General features: G+C 42.3%; 1 protein-coding gene and 2 long non-coding RNA genes across 3 annotated transcripts; 2 read left to right on the top strand and 1 right to left on the bottom strand.

The window, feature by feature from the left end:
* Positions 1-2,621: 2,621 nt before the first annotated feature.
* LOC146679631 (uncharacterized) lies at positions 2,622-8,508 on the top strand. The gene is made up of 7 exons (XM_085450289.1): positions 2,622-2,719; positions 2,929-3,034; positions 4,723-4,793; positions 4,894-6,859; positions 7,158-7,316; positions 7,398-7,451; positions 7,881-8,508. Exons 4-7 carry the CDS (start codon positions 5,197-5,199, stop codon positions 8,126-8,128), a joined length of 2,124 nt encoding a protein of 707 aa, XP_085306415.1. The 5' UTR covers positions 2,622-2,719; positions 2,929-3,034; positions 4,723-4,793; positions 4,894-5,196; the 3' UTR covers positions 8,129-8,508.
* A 2,121-nt stretch (positions 8,509-10,629) lies between these two features.
* On the top strand, positions 10,630-13,238 carry LOC146679630 (uncharacterized). Its single transcript, XR_014918595.1, has 2 exons — positions 10,630-12,722; positions 12,803-13,238. It is a non-coding gene; the product is annotated as an uncharacterized LOC146679630 (long non-coding RNA).
* Positions 13,239-13,255: 17 nt separating this feature from the next.
* LOC146679629 (uncharacterized) lies at positions 13,256-16,118 on the bottom strand. Its single transcript, XR_014918596.1, has 3 exons — positions 14,805-16,118; positions 14,653-14,713; positions 13,256-14,542 (listed from the first exon to the last, which is right to left on the bottom strand). It is a non-coding gene; the product is annotated as an uncharacterized LOC146679629 (long non-coding RNA).
* Positions 16,119-23,040: the final 6,922 nt, after the last annotated feature.

Raw genomic sequence — 23,040 nt, 5'->3', positions numbered from 1 at the left:
TAGGACAGATTTTAATGAATGTTTCTCATGCACGATGTGTACCTTACGCTATTTGCCGATAGTGAAATGGTCTATTCATCCTCTTGAGTGATGCATTTTTAGTAACTGTCAGATTACTGTTCTTTTGTCTTCATTCTCTATCTGTTACACACGAAGACTGAGACCAGCCAGATTCAGAAGACTGTGAGCTGCCTAAAGCCACAACCAAACAGCTTTCCAAACAATGATCTGGACCTGAAACATCCAGAGCCTGAAAGGGTAAATATAATCCAGTGTACCACTTAATGAACTAATAATTTAATCTATCATCATTCTTTATGGATGCTGTGTGTGTGTGTGTTTGGCAGTCACCTGGGTGTGATGTGATTTACATGGACCGTGGCTTGTAGGTCCTTTTCATTGTTTCAAAGTGCAAGTCTGGATAACATCTGAGTGTGTGTGTGTGTGTGTGTGTGTGTGTGTGTGTTAACCACCCAAATGTGACTTAGGAGGACCACACTGTTATTGGGGGACTCCGTCAAAGTTTGCTTCATGGTGACATCACTCTGGTTTTAGGAGGGGTCTTCTCGTATGTCTTGACAGTTTGACCTACAGCATGCAGAGCTGACTGCATGTGCTTTGTTTCTATGTTGAAATTTTTTGAAACTCAGGCTTGAACATTAAGATAGATAGTACTATACAACTTCTTAACTTGTTTTAGGCACTTTTTACTGCTGTAATGCATGGGCTCTCTCTGGCTGTGTACTCTGGCTTCTTCCCACAGTCCAAAGATGTAGCTTATGGGGTTAGGTTAACTGGTGATTCAAAACTGCCCTTTGGTGTGAATGCAAATGCTTGTCCTTCCATGTTAGACTGGCGATCTGTCCAGGTTGTACTGCCCTATGGTAGCTGGTATAGGCCCCAAAACTGCTACCCCACAATCCTGATAAGGATAAGTGGAAGAGGATGGATGATTGCAAAGGAATCAGTTGTTAATTATTGTAGCCAGTATTTTTTTCAGAAGAAAACATTTCTTGAGTGGAAAGCCCCCCCCCCCCACACACACACACACACACACACACATGCAAATTAAAGACAGAAGCACAGGACTGCCCAGTACAGTTGCAAGAAGAGCACTTGGTCTAATCTTTGTGCCATCTTTTCTTTGTTGCAGGATCTTGATGAAGAAATGCCTCAGCAAGGCTCAGAAGCCATGCATTCTTCTTCAGTGCAAGATTTTGAAGAGGTAACATTGACCTAGGACAGATTTTAATGAATGTTTCTCATGCACGATGTGTACCTTACGCTATTTGCCGATAGTGAAATGGTCTATTCATCCTCTTGAGTGATGCATTTTTAGTAACTGTCAGATTACTGTTCTTTTGTCTTCATTCTCTATCTGTTACACACGAAGACTGAGACCAGCCAGATTCAGAAGACTGTGAGCTGCCTAAAGCCGCAACCAAACAGCTTTCCAAACAATGATCTGGACCTGAAACATCCAGAGCCTGAAAGGGTAAATATAATCCAGTGTACCACTTAATGAACTAATAATTTAATCTATCATCATTCTTTATGGATGCTGTGTGTGTGTTTGTGTTTGGCAGTCACCTGGGTGTGATGTGATTTACATGGACTGTGGCTTGTAGGTCCTTTTCATTGTTTCAAAGTGCAAGTCTGGATAACATCTGAGTGTGTGTGTGTGTGTGTGTTAACCACCCAAATGTGACTTAGGAGGACCACACTGTTATTGGGAGACTCCGTCAAAGTTTGCTTCATGGTGACATCACTCTGGTTTTAGGAGGGGTCTTCTCGTATTTCTTGACAGTTTGACCTACAGCATGCAGAACTGACTACATGTGCTTTGTTTCTATGTGGTTTGAAACTCAGGCTTGAACATTAAGATAGATAGTACTATACAACTTAACTTGTTTTAGGCACTTTTTACTGCTGGTAGTGCATGGGCTCTCTCGCTGTGTACTCTGGCTTCTTCCCACAGTCCAAAGATGTAGCTTATGGGGTTAGGTTAACTGGTGATTCAAAACTGCCCTTTGGTGTGAATGCAAATGCTTGTCCTTCCATGTTAGACTGGTGATCTGTCCAGGTTGTACTGCCCTATGGTAGCTGGTATAGGCCCCAAAACTGCTACCCCACAATCCTGATAAGGATAAGTGGAAGAGGATGGATGATTGCAAAGGAATCAGTTGTTAACTATTGTAGCCAGTATTTTTTTCAGAAGAAAACATTTCTTGAGTGGAAAGCCCCCCCCCCCCCCCCCCCCCCCCCACACACACACACACACACACATGCAAATTAAAGACAGAAGCACAGGACTGCCCAGTACAGTTGCAAGAAGAGCACTTGGTCTAATCTTTGTGCCATCTTTTCTTTGTTGCAGGATCTTGATGAAGAAATGCCTCAGCAAGGCTCAGAAGCCATGCATTCTTCTTCAGTGCAAGATTTTGAAGAGGTAACATTGACCTAGGACAGATTTTAATGAATGTTTCTCATGCACGATGTGTACCTTACGCTATTTGCCAATAGTGAAATGGTCTATTCATCCTCTTGAGTGATGCATTTTTAGTAACTGTCAGATTACTGTTCTTTTGTCTTCATTCTCTATCTGTTACACACGAAGACTGAGACCAGCCAGATTCAGAAGACTGTGAGCTGCCTAAAGCCACAACCAAACAGCTTTCCAAACAATGATCTGGACCTGAAACATCCAGAGCCTGAAAGGGTAAATATAATCCAGTGTACCACTTAATGAACTAATAATTTAATCTATCATCATTCTTTATGGATGCTGTGTGTGTGTGTGTTTGGCAGTCACCTGGGTGTGATGTGATTTACATGGACGAAGTTTATTAGTTGATATCTGCAACTGAATTGAAAACACACCTTTCCAACTGTCCAAAACAAATAAATGTTGCAATATTTTGCTAACAGTGTCACAATCATCGTCTGGTGTGCACAACAATATCATCTTTGGACAAGTGCATTCAGTGTGTGGGACCGGTTTCCTCCCTCAAGTGGCTTGGCTTTAAGTGCAAAGGTGAGACATTTAGTGAATAGGTACAGTGTATAGTAAAAAGCATTAATAGAGTTCAACAAGTTAAGACGTGCTGAAATGAACACTGCTCCCTTTTTAATTAATGGGTGGTCACGTCTAATTAAAGAAATGCAGTATTACCTCATTGGTGCAGGACCTTGTAAAAATGGTATACTTGGGATTGTCCTCAATTCCCCATTCCATAACATAAACTGCTCAAAATAATAAAGGGAACACTTAAACAATGCGATGTTACTCCAAGTCAGTCACACTTCTGTGAAATCAAACTGTTCACTTAGGAAGTAACACTGACAACCAGTTTCACATGCTGTTTTGCAAATAGAGTAGACAACAAGTGGAAATTATAGTCAATTCACCATAATAAAGGACTGGTTCTGCAGGTGGTGACCACAGACCACTTCTCAGCACCTATGCTTTCTGGCTGATGTTATGGTCACTTTTGAATGCTGGCGGTGATTTCATTTTAGTGGTAGCATGAGACAGTCTACAACCCACACAAGGGGCTCAGGTAGTGCAGCTCATCTAGCGTAGCACATCAATGTGAGCTGTGGCAAGAAGGTTTGCTGTGTCTGTTAGTGTAGTGTCCAGAGCATGGAGGTGCTACCTGGATGTGGAGTAGGCCATAGGAGGGCAACAACCCAGCAGCAGGACCGCTACCTCCACCTTTGTGCAAGGAGGAACAAGAGGAGCCCTGCAAAATGACCTCAAACAGGCCACAAATGTGCATCTGTCTGCTCAAATGGTCAGAAACTGACTTCATGAGGGTGACTTGAGGGTCCAGCATCCACAGGTGGGGATTGAGCTTGCAGTCCAACACCATGCAGGATGTTTGGCATTTGCCAGAAAACACAAAGTTTGGCAACTTCAGCACGGGCACCCTATGCTCCTCACAGCTGAAAGGAGGTTCAAACTGAGCACGTGACAGTCTGGAGATGCCGTGGGGAATGTTCTGCTGCCTGCAACATCCTCCAGCATGATCATATTGGCAGTGGGTCAGTAATGGTGAGGGGTGGCATTTCTGTGCCTGCCAGAGAGCCTGACTGTCATTGGGTAACAAGATGAGGTCCTCGGACCCTTTGTGAGACCACATGCTGGTGCATTTGGCCCTGGGGTCCACCTAATGCGAGACGACACTGGGCCTCATGTGGCTGGAGTATGTCAGCAGTTCCTCCATGACAAAGGCATTGATGCTATGGACTGGCCCGCCTGTTCCCCAGACCTGAATCCAATTGAGCACATCTGGGACATCATGTCTCACTCCATCCACCACAAACTGTCCAGGGGTTGGCAGATGCTTTAGTCCAGGTCTTGGAGGAGATCCTTCAGGAGACCATCCGCCACCTCATCCCGAGCATGCCCAGGCATTGTAGGGAAGTCGTACAGGCATCTGGAGGCCACACACATTCAACTACACACTTTCATGCCACTCAACTACCTAAAGAACAAAGTATTTAATAAGAATAATTCCTTCATTCACATCTGGGATGTCCTTTTTTGGGGGGGAAGGGGGATTAGCAGTGTATGTGTAGTCATTAAAATATCCTTAATGTGAACAGTTTTGTTTTTTTTTGTTTTTTCAGCATTTGACATTACTGCAATGCTTTGACAAAAAACTACTTCACTTAAATAGAACTGCAAAGCTAAATTAAGTCTATCAAAATGTGTTTCAGTTTGTTTAGGGGTCTGGCACAAATCTTGCCTTGCAAAATTGGCAAATCAGAATTGCCACCAGTCAACACAGGTGTGTATCCCATTCATATTTGGCTTGACTTTTTTTCAGTTTATTTTTTACCTGTCTAAAGTATTGATCAATTAAAAAAACTTTTGTTCTTACATTCCAGAAAGAAGAAATTTCTGAATATTCAGGGGAGGATGGATTGCCACATTCAGTTCTGGATCAAATATCAAGCGATGATGATGGCAACCACAGCATATCAGAAGAAGAATATGTGCCAGATTCAGAGTCATATGATGAAGATTCAGATGAAGACATCTCATTATTGCCAAGCACATCAAAAGGTCTGCTATGCCAAGATGACATCTCCAAAGCGCATGAACAATCAGATTCAACGAATTTAATCCACAACTTGACAAAGGACAAGCCACAAGATAAAAGTGAGCTTTGCGAAACTGAATCAGAAAAAATGACTTTAAGTAAAAGAAATTACTGCTATTTTTGTGGCAAACCACAAGCTAAAATTTCCCGCCACCTGAAAACGCACAAAACGGCTCCTGATGTTGTGCATGCATTTTCCCTGCCTAGAGACTCAAACGAGCGTAAAAGTCTGTTAGAGAAATTGAGAAATAAGGGAAATTTTAAGCATAATGCTGCAGTTTTGCATGGTGGAGTGGGACCACTGAAAGTGAAGAGAAGACCCAAGATTAAAGCAGTAGAGGGAAAGTTTGCTCATTGCTTTTATTGTCAAGGGATGTATGTTCGCAAGGATCTTTGGAGACATGTCCGCAGATGTCCTAACAAACCAAAAGATGACACGGATAAAGAACCTGGAAGAACCAAAGTACTCGGCCTGGCTTTAACTCTGGAGTCTCAGTGTTATCCGCAGGTGTCAAGTGGAGTCTGGAAGGTTCTTGCTGTTATGAAACAAGATGAGATTGCCTCAGCTGTGCGAAATGACTTTACTGTTATTCAGTTTGCCCAGTCCCTCTACAATAAACATGGACAAGACCCTACAAAGTATGATTATATACGACAGAAGCTTCGTGAAGCGGGACGTTTGTTGTTGTGTCTGCGCACAGAATTCTCAGTGCATAACATGGAAGAAGCTATTAAGCCTGCTAATTTCCAGAGAGTTGTGCAAGCAGTAAAGAAAGTTTCAGGTTTTGATGAAGAGACACTGTCATACAAAACTCCAAGCCTTGCGCTGAAACTGGGACATACACTGCATAAAATGTCTGACATTATCCATTGTCGTGCCCTCATGACAGAGGATGAAGCCCTAATCAAGTCCACTGATGCGTTCAAGAAGTTGTATGTCTCCAAATGGTCTGAGATGGTGTCTCACCGTGCCTTGAACACATTGAGTGAGGCAAAGTTTAACAAGCCATCAACATTGCCCTTTACAGAAGATGTTCGGATTCTCCATCACTACCTTCAAAAATCTGCAGAAAGTGCCTTTTGCAGCTTGGAGAACGAAGCCACAGCTCAGAATTATGCCCAACTTGCACAAGTTACACTCTCACAAATCATTGTGTTCAACCGAAGACGTTCTGGAGAGGTTTCAAAGATGCGCCTCAAAAGTTTTCTTGAAAGAGACAAAACAGCACTCCACACAGATGTTGCCATGGGGCTCTCAGAAATGGAACAGAGACTCTGTAACTATTTCTGTAGAATAGAAATAATGGGAAAAAGGGACAGAAATGTTCCAGTTCTGCTAACACCAAGCATGCTGGATGCTCTGTCACTACTGGTTAGTAGGAGGCCTGACTGTGGTATTTGTGCCACTAATATCTACCTCTTTGCAAGACCCCGATCAATGAGTCATTACAGAGGAATGGACTCCTTGCGTGTTCATGCACACCAGTGTGGAGCAAAGCAGCCTGAGTATCTAAGATCGACACAGCTCAGAAAACATGTTGCCACACTCTCACAAGTCCTTAATTTGAAAAACAACGAACTTGATCAGGTTGCAGATTTCCTGGGTCATGATATCCGCGTTCACCGCGAATTCTACAGATTACCAGTTCCCACAACACAGCTGGCCAAGATTTCCAAACTGCTTTTAACACTGGAAAAAGGACAACTTTCCCAGATCCAGGGGAAATCACTGGATGAGATCAAAATAGAAGGTTTGTATTGAAAGGAGCAAATATTAGGGCAGTAGTTGAATATTATGCTTTATCAACAGAATTAAAACCTAAAAGCACAGACCATTCTGTTAAATGTCCATGATTTAAGGTTCTTGAAGTCTATTGTTTCATCACTTTGCAACATTTGGCAAACTGCAGAGTGGTGGCCTTAAATAGTAAAACTATGTACTATAATTTCCAGTATTTGTTCTGTATTTTGTCATATCTCGTTGTTAATGTGAGGTTTTTGGGGGGTTTGTGTTTGGTTTTTTGGGGGGGTTTTCCCACAATTTCTCAGATGAAATTGCATTAAGTGATGCTGAAACAAAGGACAGTGAGAGTGAATCAGATGATGATGACACAGCACTCACAATGTTGGCGTGTGGCACCAGTGAGCCTGTACATGCAGTAGCTGATTCCACAAACACAGCGCAGCTCCAAGACACTGTAGATTGTGGTAAGTTACCACTAGCTTGGTTTCTGTGGATAAAATGTTTGTTACAAATATTAAAACTTAATCAAATTGTGTAATCAGCAGATGAAGGACCACTCACAATGCCTGCAGCAAGTGAGACTGCTGCTCCCTCTGAAGGTAAGGGGTGCAGTTGGTTCTCTAAGCTTATTATTGTTTCATCACTTTGCAACATATGGCAAACTGCAGAGTGGTGGCAAAAAGTCACTTGGATGAGTGACAAAATGTTTCTCCCACTGAAAACGCTACGTCCAGATTAACAGAATCAACGTTTTGGGATTTACTTACCTGGATGATTGAGCATGCATCAAGAGACTTTTATTCAACTTTTTATTCAGTCTTTTATTCACAGCGGAACACTAAATGTCTCATTTTAGAAATTTGATAAATTTTCAAAGAGAATTTTAGCTCGTTTTGATATTGATGGTAGCAACACATTTCAGAAGTTAGTACAGGGTAGCATCCATTCTTTTAACCACCAAATGTTTTTTGTTTTTTTTGTTTGGTTTTTTGTTTGTTTTAACTACTACTACTTTATATATCTTCCAGAGAAAAATGCTGCTCAATCCCACAATTCCCGAAGAGCTCCCAAAAACATGTGGTCCAAGGCTGAGGTTGCTGCAGTGATGAGGCATTTTAAAGACCACATAAACGAAGGGAAACTAGCCACCAAAAATGAATGCAGTCATTGCAAATTGGTAGAAGATCCGGTGTTGGCAGGAAGAACAGTTCAAAACATAAGAGATTTTGTAAGAAACAGAGGATTAACTGCAAAAAGGCAGAAAAAAATGAACTAAAATAACTGTTTAGAGAGCTGTGGTTTTACATCTTGGTCAGATTGCCAATTGTTGTTAACACTGATGTTCTGTTTAAAGAAAAAAAAGTTCTTGTTAAATACAGAAGTAGTTTGTATTTCATAATTTTTACATTTAATTTATTTAGGGTTTTTTTTGACGGGTTATATTTAAAATAAAAAATTATAAATGCATATTTTCTCCCCTTAATATTTACCTTTAAACTATTAAAATTCATTTTAAATGTTTTTAATTTTTCTGTTTTCTATATTTTTATATTTCTGTGGGAAGCGTGGGCATTTTTGTCCATAGATTTCTTTTTTTATTTATGGTTAAAATTAATGTTCAGATCCAAGAACACTAATAAAATGATGTTCCAGTAATCCTGTGTCCTGTCAGATGTGTATTCATGGTAATGATGAGCTATTTACATATTACATCATTGTCCCTTTAAAGACCCAATATTGTTTTTTTTGGACCTCATAAAACACATTGTTGTCAAGTGGACAATGTCTCCAGAAAACACAATAGAGTCTGGTTGGTGTGTATCAGTGTATCTAGACTTCTATAGGGAGTGTATGAGGTCTGAAGTGACCCAAATTTTTTTCAGATTTTTTCGAACACTTTAACCTCGCTCCCTTGGCTCTAAGTCCTTTCAAAAGGGTAGTCCACTTAAACCACCACCGGGCGGATTGACGTAGTATAGTCCCGCCATACCACATAGACCCGTATGTGTGTGTGTGTGTTTAGTGTTTGAACAGTCATGAATTATCTTTAACAGCAGGTTGGATGTAATGTGTTAGAACTACCAGCAGGTGGGGATAAGAGACCTTTAAGGTGTTTGGTGCCACGCTCCACCTTCAGGTTTAAAACTAGTGTTAATGGAGTTTGAAGGTTGAGTTTGTTCCACGACTGCATTTCACTCACTGCCTCTGTTTGTATCTCTGTCACTGCAGGACCAACATGGAGCCAGAAGTCAGCGCTCTCAGGAGGCCGACAAACCTCACAGAAGAAAGGGAGAGAAAAAACACACCTGTGACGAGTGTGGGAAGGCTTTTACTCTGAGGGCTAAACTAAAACGGCATCAGGTCATCCACACTGGAGAGAGACCGTTCAGCTGTGACTTGTGTGGAAAGTCTTTTTCCTGGAAGCGTTGCCTAAAACAACACCAACTCATCCACAGTGGAGTTAAAGCGTACAGCTGTGATCAGTGTGGCAGAGCTTTTACTCGCAGTAGCCACTTACAGAGGCATCTAGTTACCCACTCTGGAATTAAGGCATACAGCTGTGATCAGTGTGGCAGAGCTTTTACTCACAGTAGCAGCTTACAGAGGCATCTAGTTACCCACTCTGGAATTAAGGCATACAGCTGTGACGAGTGTGGGATGGGTTTTACTGAGAAGGCTTCACTAAAACAGCATCAGGTCATCCACACTGGAGAGAGACCGTTCAGCTGTGACTTGTGTGGAAAGTCTTTTTCCTTGAAGCGTTACCTAAAACAACACCAACTCATCCACAGTGGAGTTAAAGCGTACAGCTGTGATCAGTGTGGCAGCGCTTTTACTGACAGTAGCACCTTACAGAAGCATCTAGTTACCCACTCTGGAATTAAGGCATACAGCTGTGACATCTGTGGAAAAACTTTCAGCCAGAGAAGGAACCGAAATACACACCTACGCATTCACACCAGACATGATGTGTACTGCTGTGAACAGTGTGGCAAATACTTTACAACAGACGCACAGTTACAACGACACATGTTTACCCACACTGAGGAGAGACCTTATCGATGTGACCTGTGTGAGAAGACTTTTAAAACTCCACAGCACCTGAGAGAACACCAACAGATCCACACCAGAAAGAGACTCTACAAGTGCAGCTACTGTGAGGTATGTATTTATATTGTTATCTTGTCATTTTAGCCTGACTGTTTGGAACAACTCTGCTCATTAAACTGTGTTAGCATGTTAGCAATTCTACTGCATGGAAAAGCAGCTCTGAGTGATTATTCAGATTTTCCTTTCAGTTATGATTTTAGTATTACTGTAGTATTATGGTGGTAGTATTGTAGTTATTGCAGCCCAGTAAACTGAGTGTGTTAACTGAAACAGTCAAATGTAGTTGGACGTCTGCAGAGATGCTCTTTATTTCAGGCGACGTTCAGGATACAAATGTTGAAGGACTGACTTACACTGTCTTTGTGTCTTTGTTTAGAAGCAGAGCGACACAGATGGATCCAGTTCTCAACCCTGTCATCACTGTGGTGGTGGGAAAGACTTTCATTGTGACCTCTGTGGAAAAACTTTCAGTCAGCAAAAGACCCTAAAAGTACATCAACGTAGACACACTGGAGACAAACTGAAATACTGCAAAGAATGTGGGAGAAGCTTCACCACAACAAGTGAGTTAAAACGACATGAACTGATTCACAGTGGGGTTAAAAAGCACCTCTGTGATCAGTGTGGGTCATCCTTCACCACTGCATGGAAGCTTAAAACACACAAACGAGTCCACACAGGAGAGAAACCACACAAGTGCAGACACTGTGAGAGAAGCTTCTCACGGTCAGGTAGTCGTAACATTCATGAACGTGCACACATGGAAGGAAACTACAGCTGTGACCAGTGTGACAAGAGCTTCAGGAATCTCAGTTCATACTCTGCACACAAACGATCCCACGTTACTAATAAACTGTTTCACTGTTACCAATGTGCCCAAACATTCACCTCATTGTCTGCTCTGTGCAAACATCAGCGCGATCACTCAGGGCTGAAATCACTCCCATCACTGGATCACAGTGAATCTGAAGACACAGAAAGATCCTCTGGTTTCTGTGTCAGACTCAAAAAGCTTGAGATCAGGCTCCACAGAGTTCAGATAGAATCATTTAAACTTGTGTTGAACTGAACTGGTTGCTGGGCTGAACTTCTACATAATACAGATCTACATGGGATCTTCTTTTCTGTTTTTTACTGAGTCAGTTTTGTCCTTTTTTCTCTGTCCTGGTTTTGCTCGTCTGTAAATGATTGAAACTCAGTCAAATAGTTCATTGTTCTCCAGCAAAACGTTTTGGAAACTCATGTTTAACCTTTAAAACTCTGACATGTTTTAGCACACAAGGCTTCATTGGGGAGTTCACTCATGATTGGACCATGAGAACAAAGGTTTTTAGTTCTTTCAAAGAGAGTCTTGGAGATGTTTGATGTTTCTGTTTTTCTGAAACCACCTGAAAGAAAAACTATTTTTCTTGCTTTATGTAGTGTGGAAGTTTTTAATGTTTCTTCATCTGTGATGTTCTTGAATGTGTTCACGTGAAGATGGTACAAATAAACTGTCCTTTCAGCCTTAGCTCCTAATTTATTCATTATTTATGGATGTAGCACAGCAGCCGTCTCTTGATTAACACATGGAGGGCTCGGGATCTGATGGTGTCGTCTCCCTAATTTGCCCACTCAGTAAATCTCACTCATGGCCAAGAAATTGAAATAAACCTTGTTTCCCTGCTGGATAGTGATCCACTGTAACTCTGCTCCTCCTTCCTGTTTAGGATTTCTGTGGCTGAAGTAAAATTCCCTCCATCCATCACTTATCCCAGCTAACCCAAAGTGAAATAAAGTTTTGCTGGCCTTAAAAAAGCATTACAATAATGGGCATTACCAATGCAAACTGAATGATACAGAAGATGAAAGAAGAGACTTTGATCAGTTAATAAAGCTCATGATCTGGATTCATTGTGGCTGCTACACAGATACTTCTGGGTCACTTCTCTCAGTTAGGAACCTTCCTCACCAAACTGACTGTTGGATCACACCCCTGGTTTCATGAGAAATTGTTTCAGCCATGATTTCTCTTCCTGTATTTCAGAGTAAAGACTGAAGTGACAAATGGAAGCATGTTTAAAAAACACAATGTGAGAGAGACGTTGAGGTCCTTAGAAGTTACCCTGGGTTTTTCTGTCACCCTGCTAGATGTTACACACCTTGTTATTGGACTGATTTCTACTGCTGGACTACTCCTGCGGAGAGTAACAATACTCTTACTAATTAGCTTTCTGTATAATATTGGTGACGCTGAGCACGTTTCCAAGGCTACCGTCTGTCGGGCAGTCAGGAATGTTACAGTTGCACTGAAACGTCTCCTGTACTCGTTTGTGGTGTTCCCCGGTCATAGACCCACAAGATTCATCAAAGAGGGATGCCACAAAATTGCAGGTATCAGGATGACCAAAACTTAATTTATGATGTGGTGATACTTGAACTACTACTTAAATTTTACATTTATTTTCAGGGTTCCCAGGCGTGATTGGCTGTACAGATGGCACTCACATTCCAATCATTGCTCCTCCAGTAAATGAAGGAGACTATGTGAACAGGAAGTCTTTCCACAGCATTAATGTACAGGTACATAGTTCCCTGTAGCATTTCAAACTAACAAATTATTTCATTATAGTAATGGATGCTAATTTGTGTTCTCTGCACTGTGAAGATCATATGTGATGCTGCCAACATTATCACAAATGTGGAAGCCAAGTGGCCAGGCTCTGTCCATGACTCACAAATATTCCATGAATGTACACTGAGCACAAAATTTGGACATGGTGAGTTGAGAATACTTTAAAATATATAAAGACCAATTGCTTCAGGGACATTTGAACTGAAGTGTATCCTTCTGTCTTAGGAGAGTCCACTGGCTACTTGCTTGGTGATAGGGGGTATCCATGTTTACCCTATTTGCTTACCCCTTACCCTGACCCTGAACCGGGCCCACAGCAGCGATATAATCTGGCTCATTGCAGGACAAGAGCCAGAATTGAAATGACTATCGGAATGCTTAAGGCCCGGTTCCAGTGCCTGCAAAGACTCAGGGTCACCCCAGAAAGGGCATGTGACATTATTGTGGCATGTGTGATTCTTCACAACATTGCCACAATTAGAGGAGAACACTGTCCTTCTGAACCAAACATCAGCAGTGATCCAAACCATGAACATCCTGACCCTCCCACGGACATACAAGATGGAAGCGCAGTCAGAGACACCATATGTCACAATCATTTCTTTTGACCCATCACCTCAACATGTTGAAAGAAGAATAAACAGATTTTTTGTTCAACTGGCTTTATTGGTCGCCTGTATTTCCTGTACACAAAGTATTAAAAGATGTAAACCTCATAAAGTGTCTCTGTTGCTTCCTCCTCTGTAACAGCTGTCAATGTTTCTTCATTATTTTCCTGTAGTAAAGAAATAAACAACATTGCTGTTCTACTGTAACCTCATATAATCTGTGGAGTATTACTCACAACTGCATGTTGGTCTGGCTCAACAGGAGGCTGCACCAGATGCAGTACACCACCACCATCAACTGATAGAATATGAGGTTTATACAGGTCACTTATAACTTACAAGGGACCAAATGGCAATTAACAAACATACCAATCACCTTACACTTCATTGTCATTATGCTCTCAAAGACAACCAAGACTGAGGGAAGGCAAAATCAGTAGGAAAATAACTTCACTACAAAATAATCCATTATGGTAAAGAGTTTATCAAATGAATGAGCAGCACTGCAAAGGTGACTGTGAAGAAAGGATGTATGCACATCATGTATTATTTTGAATTTACCCCCTATGTAGGCACTTGTGTCTTGCGGGATTATTGACTCAGAGGATGTCCCCGCAGAGATGCCTTCGGCCACAGGGCGCCCACTGTTTTGGCTGAGGGCCAACTGCTGAGCCTCTGTGAGTGGTGGTGGTGGAGGACCCCCACCTGTTTTTCAGGCCTCCGCTTTTTTTCTGTTGGCTATAACGGGCCACATTTGAGCACACAGAGTAAGCAAATATGTACTTGTAATGTGCTCAGATAATTTCAATAAGTGCTTACAGAAAGGAAATTAATGTAGCCTCTAACTGCAATTGATTTACATGGGACAAACAGACCAAGCACTATGGCTCATAATACAATTACACCTTACCTGTTTGGACTATATTTTTATATTTCATTTTTACTTGCTGCCAGGAACGTTTGGGGCCTGTTGGGTTGCACCTGTGCTCACATCACATCACAAAATAAAATGTATAAAATAACAAATAAAATAACATATGATAAAATAACGTGTTAAATGGGTGGAAATCCCTAGATCAATGTTTATATTAACACTCACGCATTGACTCTGTCGGAAGGATGCCGTCTGCAAGCAGAGCTGCTTGAACCTCAGCGCTGAGGTCCAGACTACTTCCTGTGAAGCCACGTGATGTAAATCTGCTGCTGTAACTTCACAGTTTACTGAAGCTAAATGCAACGTTACCATATAATCTGTTTTCAACAAAGGTTTCACTCCGTCCGGTGTTGATGGAATGATTCAGGCCGTACTCGTCAGGCTTCCCGTCGACCACACGCATTTCAGTCACAAACCCCGTGACTGACAACAAGGGAAACAGCAGAAGAAAAGATGTGAAAAATACTGGATGATGATGATGGAGGATTAACCGCGGTGGCTAAACTGTTTCCTGTCTTTGTGGGCGTACTCACAGGGAAGTTTCCAGGCACGTCAGTCTTGGTGGCTAAAGTCTCCATTTTCCAACATGTATCGCTACAGGTGCAAAGACACAACATTAATCATCAGTGTAAATATTTTAATGCTGTCCAAACGGTGTTTGCTTTGTCTGTCCTCTCGCACTCACAGAGGAAACGAGGACGCCACCTTCAACCCATCTTCAGTTGGCTCAACCATGGCCGGACTTCCTGTTGGCTTTGTGACAGCAAACCACTTGAAATGAGAGCAAACTGCAGTCAAGCACCACTTACAGCAACCTGTGGACACGCAAATGGAAAGCACTGAGAATCATACAGAAGCATAAGAGCTGTTTATTGTAACACGTGTGTGTGTGTGTGTGTGTGTGTGTGTGTGTGTGTGTGTGTGTGTGTGTGTGTGTGTGTGCACATTAATAATACACTGATGTATGTTAGTTTGATTTATGCTATATCTGAGAAAACAATTGCAGAATTTTACATCAAAGTTTCCAAAGCTGATGTTTTGTTGTTCACACTGTTTTATATTCATATATCTGTGAAGGTTCTCAGTCATCCAGGTCATCGTAGTCAAAGGAGCTTGCAAAGAAAAGCGTCTGGACTTCTTTAAGTTACTTGAAGACGTTTCACCTCTCATCCGAGAAGCTTCTTCAGTTCTAAGGTCAAATGGTGGAGAGTCCCAGATATAAACCTAGTGGGAGTTTCCCCCCACAGAGGGACAAAAGGACCCCCTGATGATCCTCTAATCGCCTGAGCCAAGGTGTGAAACTGGGTGTGGGTCCCAATCAGCCAGAGTTTCGGGTGTGTTCATTGTGAAACCTGGCCCCACCTTATCATGCGAATTCCTGAGGTCAGATGGCCCAGGATGTGAGTGGGCGTTAAGGCGTCTGGGAAGGGATCTCAAAACTGGATTATAGATGGCAGAGAGTTGGTGTCGTAAACCCCGCCTCTGTTCAATGATGGTCGCTCACAGTGGACATAGATGGCTTCTTTCACTCCTCTTTCAAACCATCTGTCCTCTCTGTCCAAAATGTGAACATTGGCATCCTCGAAAGAGTGACCTTTGACCTTAAGATGCAGATGGACAGCTGAGTCTTGTCCTGTGGAGGTGGCTCTTCTGTGTTGTGCCATGCGCTTGTGAAGTGGCTGTTTGGTCTCTCCAATGTAGAGGTCTGAGCATTCCTCGCTGCACTGTACAGCATACACCACGTTGTTAAGTTTGTGTTTTGGCGTTTTGTCTTTCGGGTGAACCAGTTTGTGTCTGAGCGTGTTGCTGGGTCTGAAATGCACCGGGATGTCATGCTTGGAGAAAACTCTCCTGAGTTTCTCTGATACACCGGCTACATAGGGGATGACAATGTTGTTGCGTCTGTCCTTCTTATCCTCCTTCGCTGGTGTCTGGTCTTCTTTTCTTTGCCTCTTTGCTGACTTTAAAAACGCCCATTTAGGATAGCCGCACGTTTTGAGTGCTTCCTATACATGTGTGTGTTCCTTCTTTTTTCCTTCAGGCTTAGAGGGAACATGTTCTGCCCGGTGGTGTAGGGTCCTAATTACTCCAAGTTTGTGTTCCAGAGGGTGATGGGAGTCAAAGAGGAGGTACTGGTCTGTGTGTGTGGGCTTCCGGTAAATTTCGATGTTGAGGTTGCCGTTCTCTTCAATGTGCACAGCGCAGTCCAGGAAAGGCAAACAGTTGTCCTTTGTGTCTTCCCTGGTGAACTTGATGTTCATCATCAACATATAAAGTCGTTCATAACAAACTGAAAGGCCGGGAGTTTAAAATGCAAACCGATGGAAGCAGCAGTAGAAGACTATAATGTCACAGAGCACACAGTGTCTATTATTGTGTAGACATTTATAAATAAGAGCTTAATAAAGATGCTTAATTTCTTAAGAAATAAACAGGTGGAGGGATCTTTATCAAAAGTGGATGTTGCATCTGTGGCTAAACCCCTGTACCCAAAAACTTTAAAAATCTAGTGTGTGTGAGGCTGTGTAAGTAAAGCTTGCCCTTCACACCCGCGTGTAACAAACCATTTGTTGGGGGTTGTGGATTTGACACCTCAGCATTGTGAAAGTGGGGAAACATGTTTCTGGCTGTGCATAAGATTTCTGCTTACAACTTAGAATCTCAGTTCTAAATGAAATTCAGATGTTTTTTTAAGTATGGCTAATGTATTAATTGACTTCTAAGGCACACACACACACACACACACACACGCGCGCGCACACGAACAACAACAACACCAACAAAGAGAAGAAGAAGAAGGGGTCGTTTTACTACGCATCATAAAAACGCAATCATTCATCTTCCAACTGTATCTTTCTGTTCTGTCTTTAGAATCATTGGTTTGTGACCTTCCTTCTGTGAGGGCACACACACCGGTGCCATCTCTGGATGCTCGAGGAATAAGAAGAACCGGGGTAAAACTGATTTCTCAACAGTAACATCTAGCATTTCATTTTTAAATGGTCTTTTGCCCTGTGTGTGTGTGCACCAATCTTCGCTGTAACCTCTATGTATAGGGTACTGTTAGGTGTGGTGTGTGCTTTTTCAGCTGTGTACGGCTGAGGACAGCCTTTTTCTCACCAGGAGGGGACTATGTAACAGTTGCTATTGTAATGCAGTGTATCACCACATGGCGGCGCCTCCTGTCTCACGACTGGTGTCACCCCCTTTTTGTTCTTCTTCGCACTCCTCCTGTAATGGATGCTCCCGTGTGTACGCGGACTAGTGTGCTCTTTAGTAATGTGTGGTAGAGGTAGCACTTTTATTTTTGATATTGTAAATAAATGAGTACTTTTTGGAAAGTCAGAAGCTGTTGCTCATTCGCTATCCACCTGCACACCTCCGCGGCTGGCTTCATCTCCACTGCACGTTACAATATGTTGATTTTTTTCGCCTACTCATATCATAATTTTTTTACTCCTGGTTCTGTATGTTCATGTTCTGTTCTTTTGTAAACTTCATCTGTTTGTATGTTGTATACTCATTGTGTTTCAATAAAGTTCGATTTAAAAAAAGGTACGTTCTAAACGAAGCTTCAGACGTCACTGATCACGTGACTCTGGCCAAACGAATCAAGCCTCGACACGGTGCTTCTGAAGCAGCGCGTTGATCTTTCTGACACACGCACCGGAGCGTCAGCTTCAAGCGGACCATCACTACGTCTCACATCTAAAGGTGTCAAGGTAACTTTGAACTGAGTTCAGTCAATCTGGAGTTTTTCCAAGTTTTCTGTTGCTCTCTGTGAGAGAAGAGCGTTAAAGGCGGGGCTCTCCAGAGTCCAGCAAAACAGGAAACCACAGCTGGGTGTGTGTAAGTGTGCAAACCAATAGAATGCATCGTGGTGGGGGGGGCATCACGGGCAAGAAAAAAATAAAATAATCGGTCGTACCCATGCTTCCCCGACGTCATGCCAGCGCATATTGGGAAATTCGTAGGCACCGATCGGTTTTCTATCAGCCATTTGCTGGGAGTAAGGGCGCCCTCCGTTTGCGAGGTGCGCCTGCTGCTGGCGGCACAGGGAGGAGAGGGCGGGGCGGCGGGGAGTCTCTGGCTGGCTGGAGCGGCATCTAATAACCAACTCGCAAAACAAAATAAAAACAACAAACAGATATTATGATACAGACTTATAATCTGCACCCATGTTTTTTCTGAATTCTATAAAGTGAGCGCGAGAGCCCTCGGTGCGCCTGCGCGCTGCTGAAGTCAAAGTAAACTTTATTGTCATCTCCGCTACAGACAGTCCAGCATATAGAGAGACGAGACGACGAGGCTGCAGTTACAGCGGTGCAAGTAAACAAACAATAAATATAAGAAGAGTAAGAAAATAAATCTACACTTTAGGACTCAGGGTAAAGGATCAATAACAATTTAAATTATAATTTACAGTTTGATGATTTAAAGTCTCACACAACCCGTCAAAAGGGGCGGGGCCGGCTGCTTCCAAGTAGAGTACATTTCATTTATAATGATGTAAATCCAAGCCCATCATGGATTCACGATCTGAATCCTGGGTTGTGTGAAATCCCAGAAATCAACCTTAGACAAAGTGAATCTGTGAACTAAGGTGTAGGTCTGTTAGGTTAATTGTGCTGATCCTCGGGTTGGGGGATTTGTGTTTGTACTGGAGCGCAAAATTCAAACCAATGGAAGATGGACAACAAAAGTTCAAAGCCATCAGGTGCTCAGTTTATGTATTTATTTTTGGCCTACATCAGTAAGAAATGCCAAATTATATACACAAAGTTACAGGAATCACCACTCCTGTTATTCATGATGATTTCAGTAACATCACATAATAACATGTAACGTTATTATGTGATGTGCGTACTGTTAATGCTGATACTGTGGTGAAATTCTCTGCTTCTTTTGTGTATTCTGCATCTATTACATCAGATTGTCTTACCCCTCATATGGTTGAGAATTTTGCCAATACCCTGTTAACTACATGTTCCTCCATCCTCGACACTGTGGCACCTATTAAAATGAAGCGCCCCAGAACTTACTCACAATGTTGGTTAAGTGACTCTGTTCGCGCTCTACGACGTGCGTGTCGGCGGGATGAGAGAAGGTGGAGGAAAGATAAACTCCAGGCATCTTACGACATCCTACGTACTAGTCGCTTGAAGTTTCAAACTGCTGCCAAAATGGCTAAAGCAGCTTTTCTTTCAAAAATTATCTCTACCAATGGTAACAATCCTCGAATTTTAAAAAGCTAGGCCAGGAAAATCTGCTTCATGGTTTTGTGTTTTATCCTCAGTTACTTTGACACAAAAGCATCTGCTGTGATGCTCACACCTCTGATGAAGTTTCACAAGTGTCAGTACTGATAAATGATCAGAATTATAATGTTTCTGACTCTCTGAGTAAGAATTAAATGGAATCTAATTGGGACCTTGTGAATTGGAATTGAACAGGTTCTAGAAATCAGTGATGATACTCAGCTCCAATACCCACCTATGATATTAGGCTGACGAACGCTGACTGGGTTTCATTTACCAGCTTTTTATGTTCTTCCTGCAGTTTCCTCCCCACATCACTCATCTTAACTTTTTTCCAGTCCTCCTCAGTCTAAACAGAACACACAACAATACAAAGAAAAGCTCAGGTGATTGATCTCTAACACTAGGCATCCCCAGTCTTATTCTTAGCAGTCTAACTTCTCACCATATCTTTGAAGGCCTCTCCATTGTAGTAGCGCTTGGATGCTGGATACTCTATCGTTTTGTCACATAGTTCCAGGAAACTGGAAGCCACCAGATGCAGCTCCTCTCCGTCATAGCCGTACAGCTTTTTGTCCTCACGCGTCATCAGCACAAGCTCGTCACATGGACATGAGGTGCCCTTTACCACACCAATAACCTGCATTTTTACAATCTCGGGAAGGTAGAATTTTCCCCAGGCGTTAACTTCATCATCATCCCCGTTGTATTTGGTGTTCTCAAGCTCTTCTATCCACAGGTCAGCACCACTTGGCTTCTTCAGGTGAACGCACATGCTTTTGTTTTTGGAAACAAAATCTTTCACCCATTTCAGGTACTTTTCACCTGGAAAGAAGCAGACAAGGAAATATGGATGAATGTAGAAGTGTTGGAAAAGACAAATAGCAAGGTTATCCTACAGCAGTTTGTGAAAATGTATCTTGAAATAAGCAGGCAAAATGAGGATCTCACTTATCTCATATGTTCTGACTACCGACTTTCTTCAGTTAAAGGACAAAAAAAGGGCACACTGGAGGCTGACAGAGTGTGCAATGGTGGGAATCATTTTGCAGAACTCACTAAAGTTTGTTTCTCCTGGAACAAGCTTTCTACACTTCGGCAAATGAAAATACTGTGTTAAACTAAAAAAGAGCACCAGACCAAGGTCTACAGTACTAACAGAAAAGCATGCCGTTACCTGTTGCCTGTCGACACAGCTGCTGATCTTCCTCACCAAAAAAATGAGGATCCCTGAAAGGAATAGAAAGGTTATGTTAAAATGAATGACTGTCACGGTGATCATGGGAAGCTCCAAAATATCACAACAATAGCTACGAAATCACAAAATGCAGTGTGATGTCTGTAAGCACCAAACATGACATCTCTGCAAATTCATCTTGAAATATGTAGGTACCTCACACGTACAGCTGCAGCCATCTCAGCTATTTATCACTGTGGCTGCCAAGTGGCTGCCACTTCACAAGCGCATGGCACAACATAGAAGAGCCACCTCCACAGGACAAGACTCAGCAGTCCATCTGCATCTTAAGGATAAAGGACACTCTTTCGAGGATGCCAATGTTCACATTTTGGACAGAGAGGACAGATGGTTTGAAAGAGGAGTGAAAGAAGCATCTATGTCCACTGTGAGCGACCATCTTTGAACAGAGGCGGGGTTTACGACACCAACTCTCTGCCATCTATAATCCAGTTTTGAGATCCCTTCCCAGACGCCTTAACGCCCACTCACATCCTGGGCCATCTGACCTCAGGAATTCGCATGATAAGGTGGGGCCAGGTTTCACAATGAACTCACCCGAAACTGGCTGATTGGGGCCCACACCCAGTTTCCCACCTTGGCTCAGGCGATTAGAGGATCATCAGGGGGTCCTTTTGTCCCTCTGTGGGGGGATACTCCCACTAGGTTTATATCTGGGACTCTCCACCATTTGACCTTAGAACTGAAGAAGCTTCTCGGATGAGAGGTGAAACGTCTTCAAGTAACTTAAAGAAGTCCAGACGCTTTTCTTTGCAAGCTCCTTTGACTACGATGACCTGGATGACTGAGAACCTTCACAGACATAAGGTGAATGTGACAAACAAAGCGCCTTCTTGTTCTCTGTGATAATGTAAAGTTATTAATGAAAAAACAAACGAGTAAAAAACGGACTGGAAACATGTCTTCAATCAAAACTCGACAAAAACAAAGAAACAGCCTCACTTCTCTGCGACGCTCCCTAAAAATGACGTTACGTGTTACGTACCAGAGATTTCTATACAGCCCTTTATCAAGCCGAGAGAAAGTGACGCAAAACCCTCCAACTAATAACGACTAGCAGAGAGGCTCAGCTGAGTGTAGTTACCTGGTTTGAAGACGCACACAGACGTTTCCTGTCCTCTCGGACGCAGCTGTGATAGAACATGTGGTGCATTACCGCCACCAACTGGCTTGGAGTGAGGACCGGAAATCGCTCATGCCAAATCAAAAAAAAAAAAACATAAAGAAAGATTAAGTGAAGAGATAAATGAATACATTAAATCAAGAAGAAAAAAACCCACCACCGGACATATACATCCTCATATCCTTCTGTACAAATGAGTTTGTTTTAGAAACTGAAAAAAGCCACAAAACCTTCACATCTAGAAATCCTTTGCAGTAAAACTTGTTTTTTGGCAGGTTCCACAGGTTTTGAATCAGTTTTCTTCTTTATTCCTGATAATTTTGACAATGAAAAAGAACATGTTCTATAGGGCTTTGGAGTTGACGTCACGCCGCAATGCATTGTGGGAGCGCGGCACCATTTTCGAGGTCTACGAATCAAAACAAACACACTGTGTTGGAACGACGATTACAAGATGCTTAAAAGCAGCTCAAAAGAGAACGGACTGTATAGAGACCGATTGCGTCCAGAGGCGAAGCGGCGGTACTTGCAGAAAATAGCGTGCAGTGGAAATGTGGACCCGTATGAAATACGGCCGTGGAGTAGAAACCCTGAAGACGTAGCCTGATATATTTTCGTACCTTATCTGTGGAGTCAGCGCGTACAAGTCGTCATTCAAACAAAGGTAAGTCAGCTCGAGTACTGCGTGTGAAATGCGTTTGATTTCCCTGCAAACATTCACATTAGTGCAGCATAAATTCATTCATGAGGGGAAATTACAGTGAGAACATGTGGAGGCTGTTAGAGGGAGAAGATAGTGAGTTCAGTGCAGGGCTGTGCAGAGAGGTTTAAAGGGGCGGGTGCTCAAAGTTAAAAAGGGGCACATTGAACCAGGCTGAATAACAACAACACACATCCATCAAGAATCTAATATGGGAAGGGCAGGGCTGTGTTGGTCTGAGACTGTAGACATTAAAAAGTCCACAGGAGAGATGGTAGCTGATTAAACAAGTGTCATGAGATAATAACAAAATGCAAAGATTGGTGACAGCGCTTGGAACCATAAGGCAACAAAAAACTATGTATGTAAAAAAAAAAAAAAAATATATATATATATATATATATATATATATATATACAGTGGGGCAAAAAAGTATTTAGTCAGCCACCGATTGTGCAAGTTCCCCCACTTAAAATGATGACAGAGGTCAGTAATTTGCACCAGAGGTACACTTCAACTGTGAGAGACAGAATGTGAAAAAAAAATCCATGAATCCACATGGTAGGATTTGTAAAGAATTTA

Source organism: Copadichromis virginalis, unplaced genomic scaffold (genome assembly GCF_057382275.1).
Source record: "Copadichromis virginalis isolate Kocher_CV1m ecotype Utaka unplaced genomic scaffold, C_Virginalis_male_GT1.1 unmapped_scaffold_1, whole genome shotgun sequence".
Taxonomy (NCBI): Eukaryota; Metazoa; Chordata; class Actinopteri; order Cichliformes; family Cichlidae; genus Copadichromis; species Copadichromis virginalis.
The sequence above is the reverse complement of the archived record's forward strand: the minus strand, read 5'-3'. Positions and strand labels throughout refer to the sequence as shown.